At 37.3% G+C, this 15,279-nt stretch overlaps 1 protein-coding gene across 5 annotated transcripts; it reads right to left on the minus strand.

Annotated features, from left to right (window-relative positions):
- Positions 1 to 1,779: 1,779 nt before the first annotated feature.
- On the minus strand, positions 1,780 to 15,198 carry cpt1aa (carnitine palmitoyltransferase 1Aa (liver)). 5 transcript variants are annotated; one of them, XM_048185181.1, is made up of 20 exons: positions 15,060 to 15,198; positions 14,776 to 14,810; positions 13,973 to 14,134; positions 13,734 to 13,876; positions 13,424 to 13,595; positions 13,213 to 13,317; positions 12,639 to 12,776; positions 11,139 to 11,216; positions 10,827 to 10,934; positions 9,960 to 10,044; positions 6,896 to 7,091; positions 6,513 to 6,701; positions 6,271 to 6,376; positions 5,708 to 5,824; positions 5,410 to 5,574; positions 5,165 to 5,296; positions 4,904 to 5,056; positions 4,114 to 4,227; positions 2,748 to 2,840; positions 1,781 to 2,008 (listed from the first exon to the last, which is right to left on the minus strand). In XM_048185181.1, the coding sequence occupies exons 3-20, from the start codon at positions 14,111 to 14,113 to the stop codon at positions 1,919 to 1,921; spliced, it is 2,325 nt and encodes a 774-aa protein (XP_048041138.1). In that variant the 5' UTR covers positions 14,114 to 14,134; positions 14,776 to 14,810; positions 15,060 to 15,198; the 3' UTR covers positions 1,781 to 1,918. The 5 variants fall into 5 exon arrangements, with proteins under 5 accessions (XP_048041139.1, XP_048041140.1, XP_048041138.1 ...); XM_048185180.1 differs by having other exon boundaries at positions 15,026 to 15,167; XM_048185182.1 differs by lacking the exon at positions 14,776 to 14,810 and having other exon boundaries at positions 1,780 to 2,008; positions 15,026 to 15,158.
- Between the last annotated feature and the right edge of the window lie 81 nt (positions 15,199 to 15,279).

Raw genomic sequence — 15,279 nt, forward strand, 5'->3', positions numbered from 1 at the left:
ACTGACTTCTTTACAGGACAGGTAAAGGCTCAACCACATTTCTCTCTACGTTGTAGACCAATGCCAGACAGTTTACACAGGAACACAGTTCAATTTATGCAGCCAACTTAGAAGAGATTGGTTTTAATAGGTCAATGACTGGACTCTGGACTATATAAAAACATCACAACAGAAAAATTTGTGTTCAGACATTAAAATGAATAATAAAATTGTAACGTTAGCGTAATTACATTTTAAAATGTTGTTTACGTTTAATCTTATGAAAATAATCTTGTCAGGACAAAAAAAAAGTCAATACCATTTTATTAAAAAAAAAATCTCTCATAATTAATGTTTATGGTATGTTTAATGCTTATTCTGAATTTATTCTGATTCCAAAATTATTACAGTATATACCACATTTAGAAGGAAACATAAAATATGATGAAAGTAAAACAAATTAAATCAAATAAAAACAGAAGTACAGTTATTGTGATAAAGCCTCTGATAAGCATTAACATATTAAAACAGAACTTTCAATGCTGAATCAACACAATACCACCCAATAAAAATAGGGCGGTGTAAGAGAGAAAAATCCATTATAAATGAGCGCACACTTATTATATGATTATCTTATTATCTGCATAATCTCATCTTTCCCTTCATTACTTAATACTGAAGCTGAAAAACTTCAAATATCAGAATGCAAAGCAAAAGCACAAATGGTGAGCTGCAATTTGCTTGATTTATAAGCTTAACACTTCAGCCAAGCAAAGTACTATACTCCTTGACATCATGTCAAGAGAATGTCATCTACTGAAGTGCCAGTCTAAGAATCTATACATCTCAGTAAAGTATACTAGGAGAGGAAAGTGAAAGCATGTCCTGGTAATGAAATTCAGTTCACCTGCACTGAACTGTTCAGTTAAGACACACGTTAAGGCACCAGCACATATAACAACAGAATGAGATTCTCACACTGCCTCCCTAATTCTCTCCTTCATATGCTGCATCTCACAGACACATGCAAACAAACAAGACAACACAACACAAGCAAAGTAAAGCAAAAAAAAAAAAAAAAAAAAAAAGAAAGCACCCTTTAAAGCTTCTCTCAATAGTGCTGATGTATAATTAAAGAATTAAAGGATTAGTCCACTTTTAAATAAAATTTTCCTGATAATTTACTCCCCCCCATGTCATCCAAGATGTTCATGTCTTTCTTTTGTCAGTCAAAAAGAAATTAAGTTTTTTGATGAAAACATTCCAGGATTATTCTCCTTATAGTGGACTTCAATGGCCTCCAAACGGTTGAAGGTCAAAATTACAGTTTCAGTGCAGCTTCAAAGGGCTTTAAACGATACCAGACGAGGAATAAGGGTCTTATCTAGCGAAACGATCGGTCATTTTCGAAAAAATACAACTGTATTTGCTTTATAAACACACATGATTGCCTTGCACGTGCTTCCGCTTTCTGTATTCTTCAAAACGCTTACGCTGTATGTCCTACGCCTTTCCGATTTTACTTACGGAACGAACATGGCGGCAGTTTCTGTTTTTTCCGTAGGTAAAATAGGAAAGGCATAGGACATACGGCGTAAGCTTTTTGATAATTTGTGTTTATAAAGTATATACAGTTGTATTTTTTTTAAAAATGACCAATCGTTTCGCTAGATATGACCCTTATTCCTCGTCTGGTATTGTTTAAAGCCCTTTGAAGCTGCACTGAAACTGCAATTTTGACCTACAACCGTCTGAAGTCCACTATAAGGAGAATAATCCTGGAATGTTTTCATCAAAAACCTTAATTTCTTTTCGACTGAAGAAAGAAAGACATGAACATCTTGGATGACATAGGGGTGAGTAAATTATCAGGAAAATTGTATTTAAAAGTGAACTAATCCTTTAAGGTGAGTCATTATAAGCATAATCCTTTCACCAGTCAAATCACTTTGTGTCTCTTGTCGAGTTGAAACAGATCCAGCATATCAAGCATGGCTTGTGTGATATTGTTTCCAAAGCGATGAGAGTCCTGAAGAAAGATTGGGGAGAAAATATAAAAGACTATGAGAGAAAACACCCAATAATTCAAAAACAATGTTAGCCATGTATCCATCCAAAGCTGTGAATTTAACTTGTGCAAAAAATTGGAATATTGCAAAAAACATTTGCGAATAATACCATGTGTTTAAGAGATCAAAATGGTCACTTCCTGGAAAACTGGTGCAAAGTATCAATAATAAAATTGGAAGTTGCTGCATCCAGGAAAGCCACTGTGGCTCTTTTTTCCAACATAATAAATTACTTGCGCCTCAGAGACAACAGAGATGCTGTCATGTTGTCTTGCCTTCTGAGGCAGATGCCTGATGTTTGAGAACACAATCGAGATATTTCTGGGAGATAATTAAACAAATCATTTTGATTACAGACTTTGGCTCAGGCATTTCAGAATGACTTCACATTGGAGATGATGTCTAATGAGATTATAATGGACCAGCAAGCCAGTTATCCAATCACATGATCTGGCACATGAGATCACATGAGATTTTTGTTGCGCATCAAGGAATTTATTTGGTAAATCCTTCTTGGTTTATCCATGCATTCTTACTGGATAAAAAAAAAAAAAATCTTATGTGCATTTTAATATTTTATGCATATTCCAGGGTTTTTATGCGATATCCTAAAATTCACAAAAATATGTGGATGAAACATAGCTACTGTCACTGAAAAACTGATTTTGTGACTGATTCTTTGATTATGTGTGTACTCACGGTCTCTGGACTGGAATGCTTGGAGGAGATGTGAAAATTGATTAGATTTTCTCCAATGATTACATAGGCCACACCATAACCATCATCTGCAACCTACCGGGAAAACAAAAACAAAAAAAAAAGTTAAATCCAAAAAATGGCTTTTCACCAAGAATTTTAAGATTACTAGATGATGTAATTTGGTTACACTATATTTTAAGGTGACATACTTACACTGTACTTATTCAAATAAGTACTGAGTAATATTTAGGGTTGCCCCCTGACTAAAGATTTTTCTAGTCGACTAGTAGTCGTTCTGTGTCAGAAAAAAATTGCAAGTTCATGTAAATGTATTATTTTAAAATAAAATTTTAATTGTTTATTAACACTAGTTTTCTAAGTCAGTTACAGTAACGCACCTAGAGAAATGCACCTTTCATATGGATTATATAAGCAGCAAGAACATTTTTTTTTTTATTCGAATTTGTTAGTTTAAAAGTAGACATTTCATTATATATATATATATATATATATATATATATATATATATATAGGAGATGTAAAAATTGATTAGATTTTCTAATGTCCTATACGGCGAGTTTCAGTTCATTTATGTGACGCGCTGCAGTTCAGGCAGGAAGCGCATCCTGTTTGTTTTCTTTATTTCACAAAAGCACAATGTTTTGTTGTTATTGTGAGTGTATACAAATAAAAGTAGACCCTTTACAGTTCGGAATGATATGCATGACAAAAAATGTATGACAAATGTATGTTCTTATATGTATGACAAAAAATGACGGAGTATTTTAAGTTAAAATAAATACAAGTGATCATGCCGGCGCCTCCATGTTGTGCAGTAAAGCGCGCTATAGCCTACTTTAGCTGCCTTCCACACTCCACACGAACACTTGGATATATAATAGCGCACATTCATCTAGGTTTATGCTAGAGCAAGCAACCATGTAAAGTTGCTACCTCTTACATGTTTCAAATGATAAGCCATAATTTGAGGTCAATGGATGATAGGCGAACGTTTGGATTACTGTAGTTACCACAAGGACCCGTCGTTAAAGCTCTGTCCCTCACGGACTGCGTGACTTCGCCACTTCCTGTGGAGTTTTTTTTTTTTTTTTTCTGCGACTAATCGACCAATACAATCTTGGTCGACTAAGCCTCTTCCAGCCGACTAATGTTTTGTCGACATTTAGGGGGCAGCCCTAGTAATATTAATTAACAACATGTACTACTTATTATAGAGTCACGGTTATAGGGTTAGCTACTTTTAAGTATGCATAATTTACAGTTATTACTATAGTAAGTACATTTAGTCATGTGTAACTGCGCCACCTTAAAATAAAGTGTTACCTGTAATTTTTGAAAGACTCACCGGTCCAAAGCCTCCCCCACTGGTCACATACTCTGGGTGTCTCGCCAGGTCAAACAGCTCCACCTGCTGAAGAGGAGTCTGACTGGTGGAGAGTTTCCAAGGCTCTGACAGCACCTGCAGGGACATGAAGTGGGAAATTTTGCATTCAGTTGCGTTGAATTTTGTTAAAGAATATCAGCTTCTTGTCTTTAAAGGCACAAATGTCTTTTATCTTTAATTTATCATGAAACATGAGGGTCATCAGGACAATTAATTCTACACTAGGCACTTTTTTTTATAATATTCTAAAATATAAACTACTGTTCAAAAGGTTGGGATCTGTAAGATTTTTAAATGTTTTTAAAAGAGGTCTAATGCTTACCAAGACTATGTTTACTTAAAGATACAGTAAAGCAGTAATATTATGAAATATTATTACAATTTTAAATAACATTTTTGTTTTAAAGGTGCAGTAAGCGATTTCTGAAACTGTTTGGGTTGATTTCAAATATCAACAGTGTTTCTCTGAAATCGCTTACTGCACCTTTAATATATTTTCAAATTTAATTTATTCCTGTGAAGTTATTCCTGTGAAGGACTGTGAAGGCAATTTTCAGCATCATTACTGCAGTCTTCAGTGTCACATGATCCTTCAGAAATCATTCTAATATGCTGATTTGCTGCTCAAGAAACATTTCTTATTATTATCATCAATGTTGATGTATGCTGATAAAAAAGTGTTAACTTTTTAATGGTAGTGTATATACATTTTAATTTCTTATATTCTTACTTTTTATTTTCTGAAACACACCTCTTGTAGGAAAGGGGAGTCCTGTCCAAGGTACTTAGACACTACGTAGAGGCAAAAGAGATGGCGGTCAATGCCATGACCAGTCATTGCCAGTCGGTACATCTGCTGGTGTTTCTCAGCGGCCTGGATCAGCAAACAAAGTTTCTCCTCTCTCTAAAAAATACAACAGAAAAATGTTAATTATTGCGTTACCCTATATCTGCACTGGTATAGTGCACCCCACTTCCCCATGGGTTTTAAGGGGTATATTTGACATGGTACCGTCTCATTGTTGGTCATGGCACGGACAAAAGCACAGGACTCCACAGTGCAGGAGCGAACAGTTTCTGTACGGCCTTCTCTGAATAAACGTGTCATGGATGCCTCATAAGTCAAGCAGAATTTTCCTTTGTCCTGTACAATAAAAGAACATTGACATCACATTTCACATTTTCAAATGAGCAATAAGGAGGAATATTTTGCTACAACTTTTTATATTTCAGATGTTCACTAATAGGACAGTTCACCTTATAATGGGCCAGCTGCAGTGCGAGCTGAATGAAGGCATCTGGACTGATCTTGCACTTCTTGATCAGGCCCTTTCCAAAGTCACTAAAGGGGATGATGTGAGAGTCCACATCATCAGCCAAAGCCTTGGCCACAGACAGAGAGTTGGCGATCATAGTTTGGCACTGTCATAAAATATGAAGCACAAGAGAAAGAACGTCAAACAAATGAGTGCCTTGGCTCCTTCATACATCCATTCAAGCAAGATGTGAAGAAAGTGTTCTCTGTGTTTTTACTCAAAGTGCATCATACACAGACCTCAGTTGGGATATTCCATTGGAGTCTCTGAGGTCCAGGCAGATTAGGATGGGGTTCTCCTTTACAGTGGCCATCTTCTGTGTAGCCCAGCTTAACAGGGTCCATCGAGAGCGCATGCTTTATGAAAAACATCATCAAGGTTTACATTAGAAGCAGACATATCATTTCATGCAAGATAAATAGGAATTAAAAGTGAAACAACTGATGTACAGTACGTTCAAAAGTATGTGGACTGTAAGAATTTCTAATGTTTTACTTTTATGCTCTTTAGCTATAAAAAAAATAAAAAAATAAAAAAATAAACAGTAATATTTAGTTCTTTAAAAGAACTGTTTTCCATTTTAAAATGTTTTCAAATTCAATTTATTCCTGTAACGGCAAAGCTGTATTTTCAGCAGCCATTACTGCAGTCTTCAGTGTCACATGATCCTTCAGAAATCATTCTAATATTATGTTTTGGTGATCAAGAAACAAGTTTAATGCATGCTTGCTGAATAAAAGTATTAATTTTAGACTGACAGACAGTAGTAGACCAAAACAGAAGTGCATGTGTGCATGTGTACCTCCCAGAGGTGGCCAACAACTGGAGCATCAGCCCAACTATGTTCTGCATTAAGGCCCATAGTTCCATTCTTGAACACAATGAAGTTTATGGACTTGTCAAACCACCTAAGGAAAAAATGACCATTAAAATGTACATACATTATATAAAAGCTACTCAGAGGTACAGTAGTGGTTCCTGGAGACTCACAAAAACCGGAAGGAGATGGTCTCTCTTAACACATGCTATGGTTTTTTTCCTCACCTGTCATAACACTTCCCATGGAGCAGCGATTTAGCGTAACGATCCAGGGACTCCACAGGGTTTTCAGGATCATAGCGCTGCTCTGTGTCATCCAGGGTGACAAAGAAAGCAGCCTTCTCCACAGCGTCCAGAGACTTCTTGTTCTTGCCGTGTCTGAGGTAGGCATTACGGGCACATGCCCAAGGCACTCTGAGACAGACAGATATAGACAAAAACTTTTACTCAATTTTAAAATGGTCTAGGCTGTTTGTAAAAACCAGTGACAAGTAACAAGGACCTCATTTCAAACTGACATCCCACTGAAACTTTACAGCGGTTACAAGAGATCAGACGAATGACAGGAAAACGGAAGCAGCTCCTGCTGTTGGGTCTGTTGTGAATACCTGTCTCCTGCGGTGAGGGCGGCGAGGGTTTCCTCTCCAGGCTGCGGCTCTGACGTGTCGGCCAGGATCCTCTCCATCTGCTGCTCTATCTCCCGTGGCAACAGTAACCGGCCATCATAAAACATCCATACTTTAAAGTAACGGCCCCGATGATACACCACAATATGCTGGCTATCAGACATATGCTGAACTGAGTCTACAGAAAGAAAGAGAAGAAAAGAACGAAGGACAATTTACATTAAACATTTACAATATTATAATGATTATAGATTAAAAATCTATACAGGTGCTGGTCATATAATTAGAATATCATCAAAAAGTTTATTTATTTCACTAATTCCATTCAAAAACTTGTATATTATATTCATTCATTACACACAGACTGATATATTTCAAATGTTTATTTCTTTTAATTTTGATGATTATAACTGACAACTGAGGAAAATCCCAAATTCAGTATCTCAGAAAATTAGAATACTGTGAAAAGGTTCAATATTGAAGACACCTGGTGCCACACTCTAATCAGCTAATTAACTCAAAACACCTTCAAAGGCCTTTAAATGGTCTCTCAGTCCATTTCTGTAGGCTACACAATCATGGGGAAGACTGCTGACTTGACAGTTGTCCAAAAGACGACCATTGACACCTTGCACAAGAAGGGCAAGACACAACAGGTCATTGCAAAAGAGGCTGGCTGTTCACAGAGCTCTGTGTCCAAGCACATTAATAGAGAGGCGAAGGGAAGGAAAAGATGTGGTAGAAAAAAAGTGTACAAGCAATAGGGATAACCGCACCCTGGAGAGGATTGTGAAACAAAACCCATTCAAATATGTGGGGGAGATTCACAAAGAGTGGACTGCAGCTGGAGTCAGTGCTTCAAGAACCACTACGCACAGACGTATGCAAGACATGGGTTTCAGCTGTCGCATTCCTTGCGTCAAGCCACTCTTGAACAACAGACAGCGTCAGAAGCGTCTCGCCTGGGCTAAAGACCAAAAGGACTGGACTGCTGTTGAGTGGTCCAAAGTTATGTTCTCTGATGAAAGTAAATTTTGCATTTCCTTTGGAAATCAGGCTCCCAGAGTCTGGAGGAAGAGAGGAGAGGCACACAATCCACGTTGCTTGAAGTCCAGTGTAAAGTTTCCACAGTCAGTGATGGTTTGGGGTGCCATGTCATCTGCTGGTGTTGGTCCACTGTGTTTTCTGAGGTCCAAGGTCAACGCAGCCGTATACCAGGAAGTTTTAGAGCACTTCATGCTTCCTGCTGCTGACCAACTTTATGGAGATGCAGATTTCATTTTCCAACAGGACTTGGCACCTGCACACAATGCCAAAGCTACCAGTACCTGGTTTAAGGACCATGGTATCCCTGTTCTTAATTGGCCAGAAAATCTATGGGGTATTGTGAAGAGGAAGATGCAATATGCCAGACCCAACAATGCAGAAGAGCTGAAGGCCACTATCAGAGCAACCTGGGCTCTCATAACACCTGAGCAGTGCCACAGACTGATCGACTCCATGCCACGCCGCATTGCTGCAGTAATTCAGGCAAAAGGAGCCCCAACTAAGTATTGAGTGCTGTACATGCTCATACTTTTCATGTTCATACTTTTCAGTTGGCCAAGATTTCTAAAAATCCTTTCTTTGTATTGGTCTTAAGTAATATTCTAATTTTCTGAGATACCGAATTTGGGATTTTCCTTAGTTGTCAGTTATAATCATCAAAATTAAAAGAAATAAACATTTGAAATATATCAGTCTGTGTGTAATGAATGAATATACAGTAATATACGTAAGTTTCACTTTTTGAATGGAATTATTGAAATAAATCAACTTTTTGATGATGTTCTAATTATATGACCAGCACCTGTATATAAACAAAACTGTTTAAATGTTTGGAGTCAGTAAGACTTTTTGAAATTATTACTTTTATTTAGCAATGATGCACTAAACTGATCGATTTAAAGTGACAGTAGAGACACAAAAATATTAACCAGCACAACTGCACTGATAATAATAAGAAATGTTTCTTGAGCAGCAAATCAACATATTAAAATGATTTATTGATGATCATGTGACACTGAAGACTGCAATAAACGCTGCTGAAAATTCAGCTTTGCCACCATAGGAGTAAATGACATTTTAACATAATCAAATAGAAAATATTTTAAATTGTAATAATTTTTCACAACATTACCGTTGTGACTGCAGCCTGGGTGATTATAAGAGACTTTCCAAACCATAAAAAAACCTAGGGACTCCAAACTTCTACACAGCAGTGCAAACATATAAAACAATTAGAGAAGTAAAAAATAAAACAAATGGTGCAAATGATCAAGGGAGGAACTAAGGTGAAATTTAAAGGTGAAGTGTGTAATTTCTGCACCACTAGAGTTGTAAAATCAAAAAAGGTTTCCTGAACGCATGTCTGCCATTGGTCAGCCAAACAGATAGTCCCATCCATGCGTTTATACTTTTCTTTCCCTGGGAAAACCTACAAACGACTTGTGTATAACTGTCTCTCTTTGCTTATTAAACTAGAATAGACGAGTATTTTTAAAATCAAGAAATTACACACATCATGTCTAAGAATGGTCTTCTATCCAAAGCAACAGTGCAGGAATGAGAATGGGTATTAGATCAGAACCTGCAACTTATGTCCAACTGATTTCTTAGTTAACAGTACAATACACACAATAGTACAATAATACATGAGTTTTACAACATTCAATTAAAGCTGAATGAGGATCTGTGACGAAAAAGCAATTCGTTATGGAATTTTTGTGACAAACAACAATTTCTAGAAATAAAGGGGCTCTAAAGGTGCTTGTTTTGGTCAACTGGAAAACGTAGTATGGCATATTACACCTTTAACCTAAAATATTACACAACAGTAATATATTTACAAAACAACTAATCCACGCCTTTGGAGTATTTCCATCAGCAATCATAAGCTTGTTATCATAAGCTTGTTATCTTTCCCAGTTGCAGATTTAATTGTGAACGCAATGGAAAGCAGCATTGGAAGTCGTCCTATAATTTGAATTGTGTCAGTGTTCAGTACCTGATTCTATGCCTGGAATGCGACTGGTGTTGAACATGCGCTCATACTGGGACGAACACATGGGGATGGTGTTTTGAAGCATTAGCTGTGAAGCAGAGAGAATGGCCACAAATAACTGTTGGGCAGACCAGAGAGAGAACTATGCAATCATTAGGGCACAAGAAGACTAATTGGTTCCCTAGTTGGAAAAAAAATATATAAAATAAATAATAAAAAAATGGAATGGAATGGAATGGAATGGAATGGAATGAGAGAGATTCATTTAAGCAGCACAGTCCTGTGTCACCAGCTTGTCATAAAGTCATTATATTATTGTGCATAAGAACAAACTGACAATAGAGCTGCCAATGAACATATACAATAACATATCTATTACTCTGCTAATCAAAAAATTTCTGATGACACATGACCATGGTTGTAGGCACAAGCTGGGCTATGGTGCACAGACTAGCTATTCTTACCGCTCTCCTGGCCTGGGATGCGGCATGTATTAAATAGCCGCTCCCACTGGGCAGAACAGAGTGGAACGCTGTTCAATAGTGCAAAAAGCTGCACCATTATGACCATATGATCAGGAGGCATGAAACATACAAACATTTATTGCATTAAATAAAGAGATCAGTCTCCACAGTGGCAGGCCTAAGGTTAGTTAGGACAACTGATCATCTGTGATAGAGGGCATTACTTACTGGTTATACGGCCATGAAAATCTAAAGCTATAACAAATTTGATCTTTCTTTATTATAATGCAAAATTGTAAATAAGCTCACTAATCTGGCTGTTTAGTCACCAAAACTAGTTTATTAAATGAAAACAGTGATTTGTTTACAGTAAAGATGAGGTACAAAATATGGTTGATTGTCTAACCGGTTTGATTTGAGCCCGGTCCAGCTTCCTCCTGTAAAGCATGATTGCATGAATGACGTTGCCGGCTCTTGCTGCTTGTAGATGTGTGGGAAAGGCATAAAGAAAGTCCTGTTCAGAAGGAAATAAAGAAACAAGGAGTTTTAGATACCAAGAATGCATGTATATTCTAATTGATATACATTTTTAAAAAATTAGTTAGTCAAACTCTGCAAACACTATGACCTAAGCTTATCTAGCAGACAATAATATATCTAGGTACTATACTGCACCTTGTAGTTACATTTGCATGTGAGGATGGTGAGCACTATTTACCATTACATAATAGTTGCTGTTAACCATGATTGGCCCACGACTTCTCAAGTAGATATATTCTTCCCACCAGTCACTGACCTGAAACACACACAATGCGATGCAAACTCAAAGGTGAAATACAGTCAGGGTCATTTCTGTTATGCAGGAATTGTCTAGGTCCACATCATGTACACTACCATTCAAAAGTTTGAGGTCAGTATGATTTTTTTTAAGGCAAAGCTGAATTTTCAGCAGCCATTACTCCAGTCTTCAAGTCAAGTCATCTTCATTTATATAGTACTTTTTACAATACAGATTGATTCAAAGCAGCTTTACAGTGATAATAGGAAAATTAATGGACAGAGATTGTTTTGGCTTTACAGCAGCACTAGGAAAAAGTTATTATCAAGCTATTATCGAGCTTCTGTCACACGATCCTTCAGAAATCAGTCTAATTTACTGATTTGGTGCCCAGGAATTTCTCAATCAGTTGAAAACAGTTGTGCTGCTCAATATATTTCTGAAAAAACTACACAGATATGCACAAATCACATTAAACATTTCTCAAAGTGGACCCAAAACAAATGTTGCCAAAAGGCAAGTTTTTTGCATCCCTGCGACAAATACAGGAGAAAATACAACACAACATAATGCAAGAACTTAAACTGCTGCTGCAGTTCTAGATTAAAGGATTAGTTCACTTTTAAATAAAATTTTCCTGATAATTTACTCACCCCCATGTCATCCAAGATGTTCATGTCTTTCTTTCTTCAAGTCGAAAAGAAATTAAGGTTTTTGATAAACATTCCAGGATTATTCTCCTTATAGTGGACTTTAATGGCCTCCAAACGGTTGAAGGTCAAAATTACAGTTTCAGTGCAGCTTCAAAGGGCTTTAAACGATACCAGACGAGGAATAAGGGTCTTATCTAGCGAAACGATCGGTCATTTTCGAAAAAAATACCACTGTATATGCTTTATAAACACAAATTATCGCCTTGAACATGCTTCCGCTTTCTGTATTCATCAAAAAGCTTGTGGTGTATGCCCTACGCCTTCCGTATTTTACTTACAGAAAAAAACGATACTGGTGCCACGTTGAACAGGGAAAAGGCATAGGACATACAGTGTAAGCGTTTTGAAGAATACAGAAAGAGGAAGCATGTTCAAGGCGATCATGTGTGTTTATAAAGCATATACAGTTGTATTTTTTTTCGAAAATGACCGATTGTTTCGCTAGATAAGACCCTTATTCCTCGTCTGGTATCGTTTAAAACCTTTTGAAGCTGCACTGAAACTGTAATTTTGACCTTCAACCGTCTGGAGGCCATCCAAGTCCACTATAAGGAGAATAATCCTGGAATGTTTTCATCAAAAACCTTAATTTCTTTTCGACTGATGAAAGAAAGACATGAACATCTTGGATGACATGGGGGTGAGCATATTATCATGAAAATTGTATTCAAAAGTGGACTAATCCTTTAAGAAGTAACTGATATGTTGAGCAACGTGTTATACTTACATAATTGGTGGCCCACCAAGACTTCAGTTTGAGATACCACTGAAGTTTTGGTCCAAGGTTTTTCTCAAAGTCAAGTGCAAGACTCTGCATTCTTTGGTGTTCCTCATCGCTCAGCAGTGGCCGGACTGATTCAAGATACTACAGGTCCAAAATTTCAAGAAAGCACAGTTAAAAGAACACACTTATAATCAATATCTCACTGTCAGGGTTGCCAAAAAAAAAAAAAAAAGTATTAACTTAAACCCAAGCACGTTCTTTATGAGTCTGAACAAATGATGCTTTATAAGTTCACATAAATCTAAGCCAGTTTTTTTTCCTAGTACCATTCTAAACAGCGTGCATGTTTTAGTAAGTTAACTCACTTCATACACGCTGTGCAACCTACCTCCAACAACAGTAGATAATCACCTGAGCAAGTTAACTCTGAAAACAAGTGACCAAAATCCACATTAAAGTGTAGCTATTCCTGGCTCACCAGTCTGACTCTGACATTTAACGGAATAAAACATCTCAAATAAATACATTAAAATGAAGAAGAGTTTTGATCTGGTTGTTTAAAAGATGAATAACTTACTCTTCTCATGGTGTCCTTCACAGATGGTACAGGTAACTGAGGGAGAGAGGTCTGGAAGCTGTATAGCATTGGTGTTTGCATCCCCGAAAAAATCTTCACTAGCACCTGCAAGGTCAAAGAACAAATGGCAGAGATCAAAACAACCAAAAATGGATCAGCATAAACTATTCCAGAAAACAGTTAACACAAATTAAAAATCCTCAATATTTACAAGCCATAGTCGAAGTTTCCAGGTAATTTTGCCACGGGGACCATACATCCAGCCATGCCAGGACAGAAGACCCTTCAGGGCAGTCCTCATGCTAAATATGATGGCAATCCACAGACCCATGCCCACCATGACACCCCCAACTAACATCTGCTTTTGTGCAGACATGTACCTACTGCAGAAACAAGAGACATAAGAGGAGCCTGATTGAGAATATCCTCTAATGTTCACTAAAGCAATTTAAAACCCATCATTTTCACAGGCACTTTATTGTGTTGTGGAGTAACAAAAAGCCCAAATGAAACAGACATACCCGACTGGGACATGTTTGCCAAGTTTGACGAACAGGCCTAAGGAAGGGTCCACTTTTAAGTAATGCGCTCTTCCCAAGTACCCTGCCAACACCAGCGTGAACCCCGGTGCGCTCCCTGGGTACACCCCATTCAAAATCCCATTCTGTGAGCACAATGAAAAACTGTAATCTACAAATTGTCTTGAAAAGTTAGGCAAGACTTCCATTGGTAGAACATGTAAGAAACACAATCCTAGTACCTTAAAGCGAATGAATTTCTTCTTCCAGGAGTGAAGTCCAGAGAGGTAGACCTGCCGAAGAGCCTCATGACTGAGCTGAAGGTCAATGCCATCAGGGCTGACGGTGAACTGAAAGGCCACAGCCTGATGAGCTTCTGCCATACTGGATCGCTGCTAACAATTCTGCAAAAGAACAAAATTCTTCAGTACAGGATACGATAGGTGACTAGGTACAAATTATAGCAATGTGCCCTCATATTGTCATTTACAAAAATTGTGACTCCAATGATTGTTTTTCTTTTTCACCTGCTAATAAAATGGCAAACCAGTAACTATTACTCATTTACTTCATATGTAACTCACATTTAACATTTCATATTTAACTTTCTGAATTAGAATAAATAATAGTTAACATAGTTCAAAATAGTTCATATTTAAATCACACAGGCATACTACAAATCAAGAAGACTATTTCGATCTTGCAGAGTTTTTAAAAACAACTACTTATATCTAGAAAGGTTAAAAAAAAGAAAAGAAAAAGGAAGATCTAATTGCAGATAGCTATGTTTACAGACCTGATGATGTGGCCGTCTTTTACTCCACATCAAACGCTACTAAATCACGTGATTCAATACAGGAAAACAATGAATCGCAAACACCTCTTAATAGCCCTACTGCATACAGATCCGATCTAGAGTTGTTATCTACATGTGCGTTTGTTTACTTAGTGAGCTATGTGAGCTTAGTGAGCTAACCCAATGTGCTGTTATTTATGTCCTTGATGACGAATTTATCTATGTCAAACTGCCATGTGCCTCACTTACCGTCCTTTGATGATTACTTATTCTCCTGGCCAGACCTGTAAACGTGACCATGCATTCGATTAAATAGCACGATGAGTCCAGACAACGTTTGTTTTCCTGACTATTACTTTAACAACTGAGCAGTACACAAATATAGCCCGTCCACTCTCCATTAACCATGTACTACTACAACGTCGCGGTTACAAAATGGTTTACATAGCAAAACTGCGCGCAAATGGGGTTACTTAAATATGATTCTAATATCAGATACCTCTGGTTTTTATTAATAGAGATTAGGGGTTGACCTTCATCATCCAAGCAGATCCTGAAATGTCGGAAGTAGCCAACCTGGTTACATTAAAGGATCGCGTGCTTTACCGGGTACCCAACACGGAAGTGAATGCTGAGTGGATGTTCTGCCTGCTGCAAAAAATTCTCCAGTCACGCTGGGAAGATATACACACAAAAACATGGCATGCTTTTTATCAACACACATAGGGGATGCTTACTACGGACTTTTATTTG

Source organism: Megalobrama amblycephala, linkage group LG3, assembly GCF_018812025.1.
Source record: "Megalobrama amblycephala isolate DHTTF-2021 linkage group LG3, ASM1881202v1, whole genome shotgun sequence".
Taxonomy (NCBI): domain Eukaryota; kingdom Metazoa; phylum Chordata; class Actinopteri; order Cypriniformes; family Xenocyprididae; genus Megalobrama; species Megalobrama amblycephala.

Excerpts from the sequence above, each read along its gene's own strand:
- cpt1aa (XM_048185182.1), bottom strand. The coding sequence starts at position 14,113 with ATGGCAGAAGCTCATCAGGCTGTGGCCTTTCAGTTCACCGTCAGCCCT. Across the intron at positions 5,057-5,164 it reads CCATGACCAACAATGAGACG|AGAGAGGAGAAACTTTGTTT; the intron begins GTACCATGTCAA and ends TGTATTTTTTAG. Across the intron at positions 2,841-4,113 it reads GTGGGGGAGGCTTTGGACCG|GTTGCAGATGATGGTTATGG; the intron begins GTGAGTCTTTCA and ends TTTTCCCGGTAG.